Consider the following 21,009-nt stretch of genomic DNA (forward strand, 5'->3'; position numbering starts at 1 on the left):
CCGAACAATTTCTTTCCTTGAGGTCCGCATAAAGAACAATTTCTTTCCTTGAGGCCCGCATACCAAACCATTTCTTTCCTTGAGGTCCGCATAAAGAACAATTTCTTTCCTTGAGGCCCGCATACCAAACCATTTCTTTCCTTGAGGTCCGCATAAAGAACAATTTCTTTCCTTGAGGCCCGCATACTGAACCATTTCTTTCCTTGAAGCCCGCATACCGAACCATTTCTTTCCTTGAGGCCCCCGCACCAGACCATGTTTTTCTTTGAGGCCCCATTGTTAGCCAGATAATGATTAGTTTGTGCAAAAAAAAACAAGTTAGATAGGTCCACTGGGCTAAAAGTGGCCAATCCACTCCTGAATGCCAAGCTAAACCAAGACAGGGCAATCTTGAAGTTGTGATTTTTAAGTTGATTGGTGACAACAACACAATTGATATATGTGACTTGTTTCAGGAAACTAGGCGTATGTCACACGTCACTACTTCAAAGGAGAGGCATTTGAATGTAAACATTTATTTATTGATCAAAATGCATTTTTTGGCAGAAATCCTTCTGGAACATGTGGACATTCATGTGCCTTAACATCAGTATTCAAAACACTCTTCCTAGACCACGTCTCAGTAATGACCAACACATCTGGATTGGAGCTGTGAACCCACACTTTCAATTCATTCATTTTAGGTAATAAGCTTCTTGTGTTAACGTGCAGAAAACCCAGGCTTTTACTAGAGCAGAAATCAGTGAAGCAGATATCAGAGCTCAAGTTAGAATTGGGGCTAGCAACAATAGATGGGCCAGGGTGTACATGCACATTTCCAGATATCATCAACAGTAATACAATCAAGTCACGGCATAGGACAGGGAGAGCTCTGTAGTGCTGATTTATGACATCTGAATGTGCATCAGATGGCAACAAGATCATATTGTACTGTATTTCATCAGGTAACATGAATACAAAGCCAGCAAGAGGTGGTTAGGGTCGTTGTCCTGTTGGAAGGTGAATGGTGCCAGGTTTCATCCAGACGTGACTCTTGACATTCAGGCCAAATAGTTCAATCTTGGTTTCATCAGACCAGAGAATCTTGTCTCATGTTCTGAGAGTCTTTAGGTGCCTTTTGGCAAACTCCAAGCGGGCTGTCATGTGCCTTTTACTGAGGAGTGGCTTCCGCCTGGCCACTCTACCGTAAAGGTCTGATTGGTGGAGTGCTGCAGAGATGGTTGTACGAGTTTCACTCCTATCAGTTAAAAACATGCAGAAGCATCTCCAGTGGGCACACGATCACCAACACTGGACAATATATAGTCTGTAGAGCATTTAGAGATGGACTATCCAAATAAAGTGTTACCTTATTTTATACTTACCCCCCAGCCTCCCCACCCATTCTTCACTTGACTTGTCACCACTTTTGACTTTGCCCACATTAATCACTGTTATGACTACTGATAAGAGGCTTTTTCTCAGAGAGAGCATGTGTTTAAATTAATGGTTCAATTAATTATGATATGTTATTGTCTCACCTAGCTATTTTAAGATTAATGCACTAATTGTAAGTCACTCTGCTAAATGACTTAAATGTCAAATTTAATGTTCATAAGTGGGATTAGTGTTGGCTTGTATGGTCCACTGAACAATAGCTCATTCTTTTTTTTTCACTAAATTAAATGAAGGTCTCTGCTAAGTTATTAAGCTTAAAGTGTGTGTGTGTGTGTGTGTGTGTGTGTGTGTGTGTGTGTGTGTGTGTGTGTGTGTGTGTGAGAGAGAGAGAGAGACTAATGTGCTCTGACCTTCCCATTCACACACATTTTCTCAAAAAACCAAAGGCTCCCAGTGACATCCTTTACCAGTTTCCTGTATCCATGGTGACGGGGAGATTTGTCCAATCAACTGTCAGTATTGTGTTGTGGGGAAATGCAGTGTTTCCTGTTTTTCCCATCATCTTCTTCCCATTGGTGTAGGGTGGATTTCTTTGTTTGTGTCCTGGAAAGCTACAGAGAGTTCTTATAGAGCGTCACATATCTAGGATAATCCATTGCTTATGAATTTTTTCATTTAACTCTAAGATGTAAATATTGTGTTTTGTCTGTTCCTGGAGGCTGTTGCCATAGCGATAACCAAAATATACTTTTTTTACTAGTTTCCTGTATCCATGGTGACAAGGAGTTTTGTCCAATCGACTGTTGGTATTGTGTGGTGGGGAAATGCAGTGTTTCCTGCTTTTCAAAAGGGCTTCCTCCCATTGGTACAGGGTGGAATTCTTTGTTTGTGTCCTGGAAAGCAACAGAGTGTTCTTACGGTCTTATGGAGTAGCTTTGGCCAGAACCTTAAAGAAGTAAGTAACATTTTCCTGATTAACATAACATACTTTTTGGGGGCGAATCAAAGCTTTTAATGCTGCACAGTTGACTCAGTTCGGCTGAATGTTAGATTTTTTATTTGAGTCTGTCGGTCAATTGTATGCAATGAATACTTTTTAATTTTGACATTTGAAATTCTGTTTTTTTTTACTTAACAATTGCTAAATCCATCATCTTTGTGTTTTAAAGTTTGAGACAAGATGAAGCCTTTTCAAGCAAACTGCTTTGACACTCAGTGCTGCCTCCATCCGTCACTACCAACAGTCCTTGAGTAACAGACATTACACCACCCCTCTGGTGATTGAACCAGGGAACCATGCAGAGGCCACAGGTTACTGGTGGCACCCCGCTACAGATCCCACCACAGCCTGTACCAAAGAACAGGCACCCCATCCTCCTGTACTCCATCCAACCCTTACTGAGAGAGACAGTTATCAGTAAGGAAGGCCACCCCCATCCCAAGCCTGACTCCCCCCAGACCTGTGGCACTCAAGGCCCAGGCCAGAGCTGCTGGAGCCTGGATGTGAGAGTGGCTGTGCTGCTGGTGATCGTGGCTGGAGCTCTGATACTGATCCTGCTCTACAGACTCCTCCAGCTGAGGCACAGACTGAGGCTGGCCCAGGCTCGACATGCCCTGGAGTACTACAGTTTCTACCACACCGCCACCTACACCCTCAAGGACTCCAGGCCGCCCCAGATACTGCCCACGAATGGAGATGCTATAGAGGTCACTCCTGTGGCCAACCCTGTGGCCCCTATTGTTGTCACCCCAGTACCACCTCCACCGGTCTCCCCACCACCCACTCTTCCCCTCACTCCACCCCCCATCTTGTCTCTACCCCCTCGCCTACCTCCCCCTCCTCTACTGCCTCCACCCCTTCTCCCACTCTCTTCCTCACTCTCTCTCCCTCTGCCCCTGCCCATCATCCACACCACCCCGCCCAGCCCTCACCAGTCCTGGGGCGCCAGCTCGGATGCAGAGGTGTACTCTCGGATCGGAGCGTTCAGACCATCCAGGCTGTCCAGCCTCAGCCACTCACAGGTCATCCTGTTTGAACATTCCTCTCTCTGACATCTTCTCTGGATATTCCACATTAAGAGCATTCCGCTTTGTGGCTGCTTCTATCACTTCTGTGAGAATTCTATAACCTATTTTAATGTTCTGAATTTCAGATTTGTGTGTGGGTGTTCTCCCTTGTGATGAGTTCTTTGAGGATCATGAAAGGGATTCTGTTGAGTTCACTGCTCTATTATCCACTCACTGTCGAGTGCATAGGCTTTGAAATTTCGTGTAGCTGAATTGCAAATGTCCATTTTATGCTCCTATTAAAGTCACAAAGAATTTAAAATGGTTGCCCTGATCAATTATTTTTTTCTAATCTAAAACCATGTTAATTATGTTGTTTGTCTTGAGACATATCCCATTTCTCCCACAATCACAATAACTGACCTCACTGTTTCCTTTGATGGGCGGAAGACATTTCCTCTGGCGCTTTTCCATCACCGGGTCTCTCCCTATCTCACTCGCTCCCTACGTTTCCTCCCCCTCTCCATAATATTTACTGGACTCTCTCTCTCTCTCTCTCTCTCTCCTCACAGTCTGAAGGCATGATTGTTTAATGAAATGTTTTATTTTATTGTAATTGTAAAAAAAATTGTTTATATTTTAAAGTAGAACAGCTTAACACTATATCTTGCCAATATAATACATGTTTATGTCTGTTAAGTAATGTAAATAAATTAGATCTGTTCATCACCTTCTATAGAGGATTTATGACCTTGTTGACAGACTTCTGCTCTTGGTTCTTACAAAAGCTTTTGTAAGTTTCCACCATGCCTGAAGATTTATTCACCTTCAATAATTAATAACATTTTATTTCCCCAACTGGTCCTTCATGCATAGTTGATTGATGAGGGGTGATTGTGGGTTGTTATTTGTTTAATGAAGTAGAAGAGCAGGGTGAAACCTAAGACCTCATTTGATCCAATCCCGTGGGTGACTGGTTATCCCTGGCCATCTCTAACTTTGCTTGCAGGACTGGTATCTGACGTGTCTACTTGCTGAAAGCATGTTAATACACTACACACATGGGCAGCGTCATAACCAGTCAATGGGATCTGTGTAGAATGAGATTGATACTGTTATAGAATCTGGACACTGGGCACAGTTAACCACATACCAGATGAGTGAGAAGCGAGACCTTTCTGAAAAGGGATTCAATTGTAAATGTCCTTGAACGTTGTGTGAACCTCTGCTTCTGCACTGCAGTACCTATATATCAAAATAATCCCATTTAGAGAACTTTTTTCTAGTTATGGTTCTCCTTTTCACAGAGTTTCACTGAAAGTAGCTCTGGTTCAGTAAAGGTCAGGTGCTTTTATTGTAAAACTAGCCACCATGCTGTATATTTCTCCTTTGCTGTCCAATGTATGACTTTCTGCCACCAAAACCCTTGACTTTGGAATGCTGCATAATTGCTTCTGCTTCTATCTCTGCTTGTCATTTTGTCAAATTGAGAAGAAATGGTGTTATTAATATTGCCCGTAGAGCCTCAGTGTCCACTATGCAATGTCAATAGAGCTATTTTACTTGCAAAATAGTCCTCAAACCAGGCAATTAGTATTGGTCAGTTTTTTACAAAGTCTCTCTAGAGATTAAAACAACCACAAAATGAATAAGAGGAAGCGTAATATTTGGTTGTGCAAAACCTGCTCCGTGATGGGAGTTAACTCAGTTGGCCAAACATTGTATTATAAACAGACGGACAGCATACTGTAGGAGTATGCACAATTAATTATTATTAACCATTATTTTACCAGGTAAGTTGACTAAGAACACATTCTCATTTACAGCAACGACCTGAGGAATAGTTACAGGGGAGAGGAGGGGGGATGAATGAGCCAATGTAAGCTGGGGATGATTAGGTGACCATGATGGTATCAGGGCCAGATTGAGAATTTAGCCAGGACACCAGGGTTAACACCCTACTCTTACGATAAGTGCCATGGGATCTTTAGTGACCACAGAGTCAGGACACCCATTTAACATCCCAACCAAAAGACAGCACCCTACACAGGGCAATGTCCCCAATCACTGGCCTGGGCATTGGGTATTTTTTTTAGACCAGAGGAAAGGGTGCCTCCTACTGGCCCTCCAACACCACTTCCAGCAGCATCTGGTCTCCCATCCAGGGACCAACCAGGACCAACCCTGCTTAGCCTGAGAAGCAAGCTCATTTTATTCCATTTAATTAATGTATTTTACTTTCATGAGTAGCGTAACCAAAGTTTTTTTATAACTAACCCAAGATAGACCAGAGCCTATCCTTTCCAATGGGAGCAAATTAATTCATCATAATTGGCAGAACAAGCCAGAAGGGCTTGAGCTAGTGAGATGCTATTGGTGCATTCTAGCATTTATTTGTGAAGTGCACGTGTGCAAAAACAATTCGCCCTTGCACTCTTTCTAAACTATGCAATTTTTTTGAAACTTCGGCAAAGGCTAAAGTAAAAAAAAAACGCAGTACACTGTTTGTTACAGATTCTAGTTTTGAAAACAGAAAATGATACGGAGATCAAATGTTTCATCGACAATAAAATGAACAGAATGTCGGCCAAAATCCATCTTGTTTCATCTTCTCCCACTGCCGTCCACTTTGCTTCCTCTCATCACCATAATAGGTAGTGAGTGGAAACGCCAACCGGATGCTTCACATTAATGCATCCGGTGAAGTATCTGTCTATTGATCACAGAAGGTTGGTGGCACCTTAATTGGGGAGAACGGGCTTGTGTTAATGACAGGAGTGTAATCGGTGGAATGGTATCAAATACATCAAACACATGGTTTCCAGGTGTTTAATGCCATTCCATTTGTTTCGTTCCAGCCATTATTATGAGCTAAAGGAATGCTTTGGTTCGGCTGGCACCTAGCCTAACTCGTCTACTTGTATACTCTCTTATAGTGTACTTATATACTCCCTTTAAAGACCATTGTTTGAAAATCAAGAAAAAGCAGGAATAGTATTGTTTGTCCATCTTGAAACGCTGTAGCTAGTATACTTCCTCAAAATAGTCGGAATTAATCTAAAATAACTCATTAATTTTGACGTTTTGCCAAGGAGATCTTAGTCGCTTTACATCTAACTAAGCAGCCTGGTCTCATAGACTAGACGTAACATAGTAAACATCAATCTGGAACACTCAAGCTAGTGCGATATGTTACGTTTGGTATGGTTACACAAGACAGAAGGTTACTTAAGACAAAAATTAAAGGTGGGTGTTTGGTCTGGGTATATGGGCGGATGTAAAATGTAAATGTTTTTCAACGCAAAGGTTGTGTGTTCAAGTCTCATCACGGAGAATTTTAGCTAATTAGCAACTTACTACTTTTTAGCTACTTTACAACTACTTAGCACGTTAGCTAACCTTTCCCTTATCCCTAACCGTAACCCTTTTAGCTAACCCTTCCACTAAACCTAAACCTAAACTTAACCCTTTAACCTAACTCCTAACCTTAACCCTAACCCTTACCCCCTAATCCTATCCCCTAGCCTAGCTAACGTTAGCCAGCTATCTAACATTAGCGTTAGCCACCTAGCTAATGTTAGCCACAACACATTTGAATTTTTAACATATATGTTTTGCAGATTTGTAACATATTGTACATTTTGCAAATTCGTAACATATCATACAAATTGTAATTTGTAACATATTATACGAAATGGAGGCTGGACATCCAAAAATTAATACATACTATACGTGTCACGCCCTGACCTGAGAGAGCCGTTTTTCTCTGTTTTGTTAGGTCAGGGTGTGATATGGGGTGGGCATTCTAGGTATTTATATTTCTATGTTTTGGCCAGGTATGGTTTCCAATCAGAGGCAGCTGTCTATCATTGTCTCTGATTAGGAACCATACTTAGGCAGCCTTTTTCCACCTGTGTTTTGTGGGTAGTTGTTTTCTGTTTTGTATTTCGTTACCTGACGGAACTGTTTGGCTTTTCATTTTGTTTCTTTGTTCTAGTGTTTCATTTGTTTAATAAATAATAATGAACACTTACCACGCTGCGCTTTGGTCCCCTCTCTACGACAACCGAACAGAACTACCCACCACCAAAGGACCAAGCAGCGTGGTCAGGAGGACTGGACCTGGGAGGAAATCCTGGATGGGGCAGGACCCTGGACAAGGCCTGGGGAGTATCGCCGTCCGCAAGAGGAGATAGAGGCAGCGAAAGCGGAACGGCGATACTATGAGGAACAAGCACGGCAACAACGGAAGCCCGAGAGGCAGCGCCAAAAAGAATTGGGGTGGGGGCACACGGGGAGATTGGTGAAGTCGGGGTTGAGACCTGAGCCAACTCCCCATGCTTACCGTGGGGAGCGAGTGACCGAGCAAGCACTGTGTTATGCGGTGATGCGCACCGGTGCGCTCGGTGCAAGCTCCTCACAGTTGCCGTGCTAGAGTTGGCAGTCAGCCAGGAAGAAGTGTGCCGGCTCAGCGTTCCTGGTCTCCAGTGCGTCTCTTCGGCCCAGGTTATCCTGCGCCAGCTCTATGCACGGTACCCCCCGTTCACCAGCACAAACCAGTTCGTCCTGTGCCAGCGCTCTGCCCTTGCTGGGCTAAAATAAACATCCAGCCAGGACGGGGTGTGCCAGCCCTTAGCTCCAGACCAGTGCTCCTCCACAGCCCAGTATACCCTGTGCCTGCTCTGCGCACCCAGTCTCCTGTGTGTCTCCCCAGTCTGGTGAGACCGGTTCCATCTCCACGTAGGAAGCCTCCAGTGATGATCTATGGTCCAAAGCCTCCAGTGATGATCCATGGCACGAAGCCTCCAGTGATGATCCATGGCCCGGAACCTGTAGGGAGGATCCATGGCACGAAGCCTCCAGTGATAATCCATGGCCCAGAGCCTGTAGGGATAATCCATGGCATGAAGCCTCCAGTGATAATCCATGGCCCGGAGCCTCCAGTGATGATCCATGGCACAAAGCCTCCAGTGATGATCCATGGCGCGGAACCTGTAGCGATGATCCATGGCACGGAGCCTGCAGCGACGGTCCCCTGTCTGGAACCTACAGCGACGCTCTCCAGTCCGGAGCCTCCAGCGACGCTCCCCAGTCCGGAACCTCCAGTGACGCTTCCCAGCCCGGAGTCTTCAGCGACGGTCCGCAGCCCGGAGTCTTCAGCGACGGTCCACAGCTCGGAGTCTTCAGCGACGGTCCGCAGTCCGGAGTCTTCAGCGGCGGCCCGCAACCCGGAGTCTTCAGCAGTGGCCTGCAGCCCAGAGTCTTCAGCGGCGGTCGGCAATTCAGAGCCTCCGGCAATGATCCACAGTCTGGTTCCGCCGGCGACACAGAAGCGGGGGGATCAGCGGGCGGTGTGGGGGCTATGCCCCGAACCAGAGCCGCCACCAAGTATAGATGCCCACCCGGACCCTCCCCTATAGGTTCAGGTTTGCGGCCGGGAGTCCGCACCTTTGGGGGGGGTACTGTCACGCCCTGACCTGAGAGAGCCATTTTTCTCTGTTTAGTTAGGTCAGGGTGTGATATGGGGTGGGCATTCTATGTCATTATATTTCTATGTTTTGGCCAGGTATGGTTTCCAATCAGAGGCAGCTGTCTATCGTTGTCTCTGATTGGGAACCATACTTAGGCAGCCTTTTTCCAACTGTGTTTTGTGGGTAGTTGTTTTCTGTTTTGTATTTCTTTACCTGACGGAACTGTTTGGCTTTTCGTTTTGTTTCTTTGTTCTAGTGAACACTTACCACGCTGCGCTTTGGACCCCTCTCTACATCAGCCGTAACAATACGAAACGTAACATACACAATATATACAAAAGTATGTGGACACCCATTCAAATTAGTATATTCGGCCATTTCAGCCACACTTGTTGCTGACAGGTGTATAAAATTGAGTGCGCAGCCTTGCAATCTGCATAGACAAACATTGGCAGTAGAAAGGCATTACTGAAGAGCTCAGTTACTTTCAACATGGCACAGTCATAGTATGTCACCTTTCCAACAAGTCAGTTTGTCAAATTTCTGTCCTGCTAGAGCTGCCCTGGTCAATTTTAAGTGCTGTTATTGTGAAGTGGACATCTAGGAGCAACAACAGCTCAGCCATGAAGTGGTACGCCCCACAAGCTCACAGAATGGGACTGCCGAGTGCTGAAGCGCACAGCATGTAAAAATCATCTGTCCTCGGTTGCAACACTCAATAGCGAGTTCCAAAAGGCCTCTGGAAGCAACGTCAGCACAAAAACTGTTAGTCGGGAGCTTCATGAAATGGATTTCCATGGACGACCAGCCGCACACAAGCCAAAGATCACCATGCGCAATGCCAAGCGGCTGGAGGGTGTGGAGTGGTGTAAAGCTTGCTGCTGTTGGACTCTGGAGCAGTGGAAATGCGTTCTCTGGAGTGATGAATCACGCTTCACCATCTGGCAGTCCGACAGACGAATCTGGGTTTGGCAGATACCCCAAAGCATAGTGCCGACTGTAATGTTTGGTGGAGGAAGAATAATGGTCAAGGGCTGTTTTACATGATTTGGGCTAGGCCCCTTAGTTTCAGTGAAGGGAAATCTTAACGTTAGAGCATACAAGGTCCATACAGAAATCGTTTGTTGAGATCGGTGTGGAAGAATTTGACTGGCCTGCACAGAGCCCAGACTTCAACCCCATCAAACACCTTTGGGATGAATTGGAACGCCGATTGCGAGCCAGGCCTAATCGCCCAACATCAGTGCCCGACCTCACTAATGTTCTTGTGGCTGAATGGAAGCAAGTCCCCTCAGCAATGTTCCAACCTCTAGTGGAAAGCATTCCCAGACGAGTGTTATAGCAGCAAAGGGAAAACCAACTCCATTTTAATGCCCATGATTTTGGAATGAGATGTTTGACAAGCAGATGTCCACATACTTTTGTTCATGTTGTGTATCATACTAAATGGAGTGTCTCTGATTTATATACAGAATGATATGAAATGCTCTGAGACCAAGTTGAAATAAGATGTTTGGTGCAATATTTCTCAAGTGAACAAAATTTGCATGAAAACGAGACGTCTATCGTTGAATGACAAACATTAAATTGATGAATCCCTAATGTTGACCAATGACCGACGAAGGGGCGTAGACTTCGGCCCCAAACTTCGGCTTGCCTCAAGAAAGATTTTTGTGTGAGTGAATAGCCTTAAAAAACCTTGCCGAAGACCAAAACCAACAAACACGTAACAAAATGTCGTCATAATATATGCACAATGTAATGAACACGATGGGAGACAGAGAGCTGGTTTCAAGCGCAGGGCGCAGCAGGTGTTTATTATAAAGGACTACAGGAGGAGGCAGGTAGCTGGGTCCAGGGGCAGGCAGAAGGTCATACACAGGGGTCCAAAAGAGGCAACAGTACAGGCAGGGAAAAGGATAGTAACGTCGTCTGGGAAATCAGGCAATAGGTTGATAACAGGAAATCCGATAGACTAAAGTACAGGCAGGGAATAGGCAAAAGGCATCGTTAGTGAGGCAGGCAAAAACGATCATACCCGGGAGGAGTAAATTACAGGGGAACCCACTAGAAGTGTGTTACAAAACAAGCAATACCTCACAATGATAGGGTGCAAAGAACTGAACTAAATAGTGTGTGATAATGACATACAGTTGTGTGAACCGGTGATCAGAATTCAGGTGATTGGGATCTGGAGAGTGAGCTGCGTTCAGGAGATCTATGTCTTTGAGAGTGTGAGCTGGAAAGTGGGCTGGAAAGTGAGCTGCGTTCAGGGGATCTACGTGTTTGAGAGTGTGAGTTGGAAGCAGATGTTACACATAAACTGTTCTGAACTGTTTCGGATGGGAAGCATGCGTACGCCTTAACTCTCAGGTCCTCAACGGTAGCACTATTAATAGTACAAATTCAATCAGAAACGGTGCTTGCTGCCTGCTCATGGACCTTAGTCATCAGCTCAGGTATATGCTGTGACATCACCAGTGTCAGCTCTCTCTTGTTATCTTCTCTCCCTTTCCTTAAGTACTGATCCCAGAACACAGACATGCACTTAAATCCCCTAAGAGATTTCACTCTGCACCTTAAGTTAAAACAAATTACCCTGATTTATTTGACAACCTGGGTTCCCATGGTGACAGGTTTTTTCTGGGCTTCGAGACACATAGTCAGGTCCAACATTATTTCCAGGCTTGATAAAGAGGAGCAAAAAATACTGTATAAAATAGATAATACAAATACTGAGCTGCTACCCCCCACCCCCCATTTTATTTTTTTATAACTACTAGGCTGCAATGCCTTCAGAAAGTATTCACATCCCTTGACCTTTTTCACATTTTCTTGTGTTACAAAGTGGGATTAAAATGGATTTCATTGTAATTTTTAGTCAACGATCTACACAAAATACTTTGTAATGTCAAAGTAATATTTTTTTTTACAAATCATGAAAAATAAAACAGAAATATATCTCTGTGGGTTGTATAAGTATCAACCCACAGAGTCAATACATGTTAGAATCACAGGAGGTTGTCAGCACCTTAATTGGGGAGAATGGGCTCCTGGTAAGTTAGGGAGTGGAATCAGTAGAATGGTATCAAATACATGGTTTCTAGGTGTTTGATGCCATTCCATTCATTTCTGCCATTATTACACTCAGCAGCCTCCACTGTTTGGCAGCAATTACAGCTGTGAGTGTTTCTAGATAGGTCTCTGAGAGCTTTCCAAGTCAGTTATGAACAAATTCTAGGAACAGTGGGTTAACTGCCTTCTTCAGGGGCAGAACAACAGATTTGTACCTTGTCAGCTAGGGGATTTGAACTTGCAACCTTTCAGTTACCCACCCAACACTCTAACCACTAGGCCACTGCTGCCACAAGCTCCTTTGTCTTGATCAAATACTCGGCCCATTCAACAGTTTTAGATGAAGATGTGTGAAAAAAGGACTGGGGGCGGGAGGGCGAAATATACTTCTCTCATGTGCAAAGATACTGAAAAGGGGTGATGATATTAACTAACAATAATTTTGATCCAAATGTGCAAATTTTACAAACAGATGCACAAGGTAGATGGATGATTTTAAGTATGTTATTGGACAATAAACAGATATGGCTCATTAATCTATACGGTCCAAATAATAATGATGATTCTTTTAAAATATATATAATAATTTATCAAACCAAACCTACAAGAAATACAAGACTCTATTATTATGGTGGGAGATTATAATATGGTTTTAAACACCTCAATGGACCGTAAAGGAAATCACACAAGCTATCACCCTCATGCACTTAAGGAAATCACAAATGTCATGGATATATTGGAACTAGTGGATATATGGAGGCTTAAATAACCTGACCTAGTGAGATATAGATGGAGGAGGTTTAATATCCTGACCTAATGAGAAATAGATGGAGGAGGTTTAATATCCTGACCTAGTGAGATATAGATGGCGGAGGCTCAATGAAGCTAGTCGTCTTGACTGTTTTCTTATGTCATTCTCGCTGGCACCAAAAGTTTAAAAAGTGTTGATACGGGACAGAATGCAGTCGGACCATCAAATCATTAGCATATATATATTACTCTAACAGAATTTCCACATGTGCGAGGATATTGGAAATTTTATCAAAGCCTTTTGGATGATAACTTGTTTCTAACTAGGACAGAAGATTTTATAACTGATGTGGTGTCTTTGGGGGTACCATTAAACGGAAGATATGTTTATCAATTAGCTCCCTGTAATTATTATCACGCGATTAAACTGATTAATCGTTTAATTGTAATTAACTAGGAGGTCGGGGCACCAAGGAGAATATTCAGATTACAAAGCTATAATTTTCCTAATATAACTTTCCTGTACTATAATATTATATTCTATTATAGTATAGGTCGATTATCTTCTTAAGTTTAAATGGTGTATTTACCTCTAGTCCAGTCTCATTCCAAAACGTCGTAAATTGTTGTATCTGCACGAACCCAGTCTTTACTAAAATCATCCATACATCAATTGTCTTAAAATCATTTATTTACTACACTAAGTAATTAACAGAAAAACATACAAACAGTAATTATTGTCACAAAGGATTGGTATCGGAATGTGCCCTTGTGGGCTAAGCAGTCAGGTCGGCCTGTTGAACAATGGGTCATAAAAGGTCGGCTGAGAAGTTACACAGGGTGATTTAATATTAACAATTGACAATTGAAGGCTCACTCATTCGGGAACAATTGCAATCAATATATATTTACGCTCAGTGTGTCGTTCTGATTCTTGTTGGAGAGTAGTTCTGTTGGGGAGTTTTGTCCGCGTTCTCTCTCTCTCTCTCGGTTAGAATGGATCTTTCAGAGCGACCTTCATTAATGTCGTCATCGAATGGTTGCTTCGTTGGTCTTCGCGTTCAATGATATAATTTACTTAGCTGCAGACTAATAATTAATATCAAAGACTTGTTCTTATTCTGTCGGTATCAATAGTCTAAAAGTTAACCACGTGGTATGGTTCACTTTCAGTAGAGGAATTGGAAGGTAAAACCTATTAGCCATGAGTGTAGGCCTGGTCTGGAGAAATGTAAATCAGGGAGTGTTTTATAGTGCCCATCGAACAGGCTGGTCAAATGACGCCTGGTCCTGTATATGTCCCTGGGGCGTGCCTATGACTGAGTTAGATTTGGTTACAGAAATACAATTCTATCACATTACATCAGTACATAGCATCTCAATGTCTTACAAAAGCTTTATCCTTATTAATACATTCCATACACCCATATGAGGCAAGTCTTAAACTGAGTCTATTATATAAACAGTTTTATGGTAATATGGCTATATTGTCTCTTCTGAGTATCACAAAATTGTACCAAAAGAGGCCAACGTCATGACACTGACTTTTTCTGACATAGGTACAGCAAATACCCTTATTGTATGGGACACTTATAAATGTGCCTTTAGAGGCCATGCAATTCAGTACTCATCTCTAAAACAAAACCAATTTAGGTCAAAAGAGTCCACATTAACAAAGGACATGAAAGGACTAATAGCACAGATAGATAGCAATAAAAACTGTACCATAGAGGCACAGAATATGTTAGAGGAAAAACACAAATAAATGGAGGAACTTATTGAAGAAAGATCAAGTGTAATATATTATAAAAAATAAAGCGCACTGGATGGAATATGGGGGAAAATGCCCCAAATATTTTTTTTCTTTTCAACATAGAAATCCTACCAAAAATAATTTACTGAAACTTGATACAAATGATGGAGTAGACCATGATTCACCAAACAATATTTTGATAGAGGAAGCAAAGTACCTTAAGCATATGTTTTCGTTTCAGTCTCCTCCATCTCCACTAACAAAAGATAATTCTATGGATTGTTTTTCTATTAATAATGTAAAATTAATGGCGGTACAGAAAGACTCATGTGGAGGCCAAATTACAGAGGAGGAACTTCTTTATGCAATTAAAGCCTATAAGTCCAGGAAATCTCCAGGGTTGGATGGGATATCATAAGGTGAATGCACCGATTTGTAAATCGCTCTGGATAAGAGCGTCTGCTAAATGACATAAATGTAATGTAATGCATACCAGTGGAGGTATACCAAACCTTTTTTGATATACTCAGAGGACCGTTATTAACATGTTTTAACCACTCCTACAAAAATGGTAGATTATCAGATACTCAACAAGAAGGTCTGATTTCATTATTACTGAAACAGGATTCAACTTGTAAACATAAAGATCCGGACCATTTCAAAAATTGGAGGCTCCTTATACTTCAGTGTTGTCATGCAGAAATTCTAGCAAAATTCATAGCGCACAGAATTGAAAAGGTATTGTCGGATATTATTCATCCTAATCAGATCCTAATCAGGTTTTTCACGTGGACGATACATTGGAGATAATATAAGACAAGAACTAGAAAAAATAGAACACTATGAAAAATCTGGGATACCAGGCCTGATATTCAAAGCTGATTTTGAAAAGGCTTTTGATAAAGTACGACTGGAATTTAAATATACTGCTCAAAAAAATAAAGGGAACACTTAAACAACACAATGTAACTCCAAGTCAATCACACTTCTGTGAAATCAAACTGTCCACTTAGGAAGCAACACTGATTGACAATAAATTTCACATGCTGTTGTGCAAATGGAATAGACAACAGGTGGAAATTATAGGCAATAAGCAAGACACCCCCAATAAAGGAGTGGTTCTGCAGGTGGAGACCACAGACCACTTCTCAGTTCCTTTGCTTCCTGGCTGATGTTTTGGTCACTTTTGAATGCTGGCGGTGCTTTCACTCTAGTGGTAGCATGAGACGGAGTCTACAACCCACACAAGTGGCTCAGGTAGTGCAGCTCATCCAGGATGGCACATCAATACGAGCTGTGGCAAGAAGGTTTGCTGTGTCTGTCAGCGTAGTGTCCAGAGCATGGAGGCGCTACCAGGAGACAGGCTAGTACATCAGGAGACGTGGAGGAGGCCGTAGGAGGGCAACAACCCAGCAGCAGGACCGCTACCGCCGCCTTTGTGCAAGGAGGAGCAGGAGGAGCACTGCGAGAGCCCTACAAAATGACCTCCAGCAGGCCACAAATGTGCATGTGTCTGCTCAAACGGTCAGAAACAGACTCCATGAGGGTGGTATGAGGGCCCGACATCCACAGGTTGGGGTTTTGCTTAAAGCCCAACACCGTGCAGGACGTTTGGCATTTGCCAGAGAACACCAAGATTGGCAAATTCGCCACTGGCGCCCTGTGCTCTTCACAGATGAAAGCAGGTTCACACTGAGCACATGTGACAGACGTGACAGAGTCTGGAGACGCCGTGGAGAACGTTCTGCTGCCTGCAACATCCTCCAGCATGACCGGTTTGGCGGTGGGTCAGTCATGGTGTGGGGTGGCATTTCTTTGGGGGGCCGCACAGCCCTCCATGTGCTCGCCAGAGGTAGCCTGACTGCCATTAGGTACCGAGATGAGATCCTCAGACCTCTTGTGAGACCATATGCTGATGCGGTTGGCCCTGGGTTCCTCCTAATGCAAGACAATGCTAGACCTCATGTGGCTGGAGTGTGTCAGTTCCTGCAAGACGAAGGCATTGATGCTATGGACTGGCCTGCCCGTTCCCCAGACCTGAATCCAATTGAGCACATCTGGGACATCATGTCTCGCTCCATCCACCAACGCCACGTTGCACCACAGACTGTCCAGGAGTTGGCGGATGCTTTAGTCCAGGTCTGGGAGGAGATCCCTCAGGAGACCATCCTCCACCTCATCAGGAGCATGCCCAGGCGTTGTAGGGAGGTCATACAGGCACGTGGAGGCCACACACACTACTGAGCCTCATTTTGACTTGTTTTAAGGACATTACATCAAAGTTGGATCAGCCTGTAGTGTGGTTTTCCACTTTAATTTTGAGTGTGACTCCAAATCCAGACCTCCATGGGTTGATAAATTGGATTTCCATTGATAATTTTTGTGTGATTTTGTTGTCAGCACATTCAACTATGTAAAGAAAAAAGTATTTAATAAGATTACTTCTTTCATTCAGATCTAGGATGTGTTGTTTAAGTGTTCTCTTTATTTTTTTGAGCAGTGTATAAATGCCTGGAATACTTCAGTTCTGGAGAATCTCTTATAAAATGGGCTAAAGAAATGTATAGTAACCCTAAGTGTAAAATAGTAAATAATGGCTACTTCTCAAAAAGTATTAAACTGCCAAGAGGAGTAAAACAAGGTTGTCCACTATCGTCATATTTTATAGTTGAAGTCGGAAGTTTACATACACCTCACCCAAATATATTTTAACTCAGTTTTTCACAATTCCTGACATTTAATCCTGGTAAAAATTCCCTGTCTTAGGTCAGTTAGGATCACCACTTTATTTTAAGAATGTGAAATAAGAATAATAGTAGAGAGAATTATTTTTTTCAGCTTTAATTTCTTTCATCACATTCCCAGTAGGTCAGAAGTTTACATACACTCAATTAGTATTTGGTATTGCCTTTAAATTGTTTAACTTGGGTAAAATGTTTCGGGTAGCATTTCACAAGCTTCCCACAATAAGTTGGGTGAATTTTGGCCCATTCCTCCTGACAGAGCTGGTGTAACTGAGTCAGGTTTATAGGCCTCCTTGCTCACACACGCTTTTTCAGTTCTGCCCACAAATTTTCTATGGGATTGAGGTCAGGGCTTTGTGATGGCCACTCCAATACCTTGACTTTGTTGTCTTTAAGCCATTTTGCCACAACTTTGGAAGTATGCTTGGGGTCATTGTCCATTTGGAAGACCCATTTGCGATCAAGCTTTAACTTCCTGACTGATGTCTTGAGATGTTGCTACAATATATCCACCTAATTTTCCTACCTCATGATGCCATCTATTTTGTGAAGTGTACCAGTGCCTCCAGCAACAAAGCACCCCCATAACATGGTGCTGCCACCCCCGTGCTTCATGGTTGGGATGGTGTTCTTCGGATTGCAAGCCTCCCCTTTTTTCCTCCAAACATAACGATGGTCATTATGGCCAAAGAGTTCGATTTTTGTTTCATCAGACCAGAGGACATTTCTCTAAAAAGTACCATCTTTGTCCCGATGTGTAGTTGCAAACCGTAGTCTGGCTTTTTTATGGCGGTTTGGGAGCAGGGGCTACTTCCTTGCTGAGCGGCCTTTCAGGTTATGTCGATACAAGACTCATTTTACCGTGGATATAGATATTGTTGTACCTGTTTCCTCCAGCATCTTCACAAGGTCCTTTGCTGTTGCTCCTTCCTGAGCAGTATGACGGCTGCGTGGTCCCATGGTGTTTATACTTGCGTACTGTTGTTTGTACAGATGAACATGGTACCATCAGGTGTTTGGAAATTGTGTGTATGTAATTTAGTGTATGTAAACTACTGAACCACAGGAATTGTGATACAGTGAATTATAAGTGAAATAATCTGTCTGTAAACAATTGTTGGAAAAATGACTTGTGTCATGCACAAAGTATATGTCCTAACTGACTTGCCAAAACTATACATTGTTAACAAGAAATTTGTGGAGTGGTTGGAAAACAAGTTTTAATGACTCCAACCAAGTATATGTAAACTTCCGACTTCAACTGTATTTATTATGGCCATTGAAATGGTAGCTATTAAAATCAGATCGAACACTAATATCAAGGGGTTAGATATCAAGATCTTAAAAACAAAGGTGTCATTGTACGCTGAAGTTCATGTTTTCTTTTAAATCCGCGATTCTGGATCCCTCCACAGCCTCATAGAGGATCTAGATACATTTTCTAGCCTCTCAGGATTACAACCACCTTATGATAACTGTACTATATTATGTATTGGATCACAAAAAAATAAAACTTTTACATTACCGTGTAGTTTACCAATAAAATTGTCTGACGGTATTGTAGACATACTCGGTATACATATCCTGAAAGAAAGAAACGATCTCACTGCAATAAATTGTAATAGAAAGTTAGCAAAAATATAATATTGTGCTACCATTGAAAGGGAAATACCTTTCTCTTTGTGGAAAAATCACCCTGATTAACATTTTAGTCATATGCCAGTTTTATCACATTTCAGGTATGACCCAGATGCAGACAGTGTCGAAGAAACAAAAGTTTAATTCTAAAACGGGCAGGCAAACGACAGGTCAAAGGCAGACAGTACGATGGGGTAAGGTACAACATGGTAGGCAGGCTCGGGGTCAGGGCCGGCAGAACGGTCAAAACCGGAGAAAACAGGAGCACGGAAACAAACAGGGAAACAAATGCTGGTAGGTTTCACGAACAAAACGAACTGGCAACAGAAACAGAGAGCACAGGAATAAATACACAGGGGATAATGCGGAAGATGGGAGACACCTGGAGGGGGGTGGAGACAAGCGCAAAGACAGGTGAAACAGATCAGGGTGTGACCAGTTTACCTATTTGCTTATAGTCTTGCCTACACCTAGCGACCTGTTTCTAAAACTATAGGAGCAAAGAATATTCAATTTTATTTGGAATGGCAAGACAGACAAAATTAAACAGGCCTATTTATAAAATGAATATGAATTCAGAGGGCAGAGAGTATTAAATATTAAAGCATTTGACCTCTCTCTAAAGGCGTCCATCATACAAATATTATACTTAAATCCGAACTGGTTCTCCAGCAGATTAGTAAGAATGTCTCACCCCATGTCCAAGAATGGCCTTTTTCCCTTTATTCAGATTACAACCTCTCACTTTCGGTTATTTTAAAATTAAATCAAAGCCTTAGAAAGTTGGTTGCAATTTCAGTTTAATCCATCTGAAAATACAAATAATACCACAAATATTGGGCTTACACTCAAATACACTAATTGATAGAAAAGCATTATTTACATAAGAATTCAGACCCTTTGCTGTGAAACTCAAAATTGATCTCTGGTGCATCCTGTACCATTTATCAGCCTTGAGATATTTCTACAACTTGATTGGAGTCCAGCTGTGGTAAATTCCATTGATTGGACATGATTTGGAAAGGCTTAATAAGGTCCCAAAGTTGACAGTCATTGTCAGAGCAAAAACCAAGCCACGAGGTCAAAGGAATTGTCTACTAAAATAAAGGTTAAATAAAAGATAAATAACTATAAAATTGTCCGTATAGTTCCGAGACAGGATTGAAAAAAATATTTGTTATTTATTTCACCTTTATTTAACCAGGTAGGCCAGTTGAAAACAAGTTCTCATTTGCAACTGCGACCTGGCCAAGATAAAGCAAAGCAGTGCGACAATAACAACAACACAGAGTTGCACATAAACAAATGTACAGTCAATAACACAAAATAAAATAAAAATAGAAAAATCTATGTACAGTGTGTGGAAATGTAGAAGGTAAGCAATAAATAGGCCCTAGAGGCGAAAATAATTACAATTTAGAATTAATACTGGAGTGATAGATGTGCAGATAATGATGTGCAAGTAGAGATACTGGGGTGCAAAAGAGCAAGAGGGTAAGTAATAATAGGGGGATGAGGTAGTCGGGTGTGCTATTTACAGATTGGCTGTGTACAGGTACAGTGATCGGTAAGCTGCTCAGACAGCTGATGCTTAAAGTTAGAGAGGGAGATATAAGACTCCAGCTCTAGAGATTTTTGCAATTCGTTCCAGTCATTGGCAGCAGAGAACTGGAAGGAAAGGCGGCCAAAGGAAGTGTTGGTTTTGGGGATGACCAGTGCAACGCACATGCTGGAGCATGTGCTACGGGTGGGTGTTGCTATGGTGACCAGTGAGCTGAGATAAGGCGGGGCTTTACCTAGCAAAAACGTATAGATGACCTGGAGCCATTGGGTTTGGTGACGATATGTAGTGAGGGCCAGCCAACGAGAGCATACAGGTCGCAGGGGTAGGTAGTATATGGGGCTTTGGTGATAAAACGGATGGCACTGTGATAGACTACATCCAGTTTGCTGAGTAGAGTGTTGGGGGCTATTTTGTAAATGACATCGCCGAAGTCAAGGATCGGTAGGATAGTCAGTTTTACAAGGGTATGTTTGGCGGCATGAGTGACGGAGGCTTTGTTGTGAAATAGGAAGCCGAATCTAGATTTAATTTTGGACTGGAGATGCTTAATGTGAGTCTGGAAGGAGAGTTTACAGTCTAACCAGACATCTAGGTATTTGTAGTTGTCCACATATTCTAGGTCAGAACCGT

General features: G+C 42.6%; 1 protein-coding gene across 1 annotated transcript; it reads left to right on the top strand.

Moving 5' to 3' along the window:
• Positions 1–2,005: 2,005 nt before the first annotated feature.
• LOC106563373 (extensin) lies at positions 2,006–3,706 on the top strand. The gene is made up of 2 exons (XM_014128876.2): positions 2,006–2,332; positions 2,547–3,706. The coding sequence occupies exon 2, from the start codon at positions 2,674–2,676 to the stop codon at positions 3,427–3,429; it is 756 nt and encodes a 251-aa protein (XP_013984351.1). The 5' UTR covers positions 2,006–2,332; positions 2,547–2,673; the 3' UTR covers positions 3,430–3,706.
• Positions 3,707–21,009: the final 17,303 nt, after the last annotated feature.

This window comes from Salmo salar, chromosome ssa11, assembly GCF_905237065.1.
Source record: "Salmo salar chromosome ssa11, Ssal_v3.1, whole genome shotgun sequence".
Classification (NCBI taxonomy): domain Eukaryota; kingdom Metazoa; phylum Chordata; class Actinopteri; order Salmoniformes; family Salmonidae; genus Salmo; species Salmo salar.

Coding starts and splice junctions, on each gene's coding strand:
- LOC106563373 (XM_014128876.2), top strand. CDS start 2,674: ATGCAGAGGCCACAGGTTACTGGTGGCACCCCGCTACAGATCCCACCA.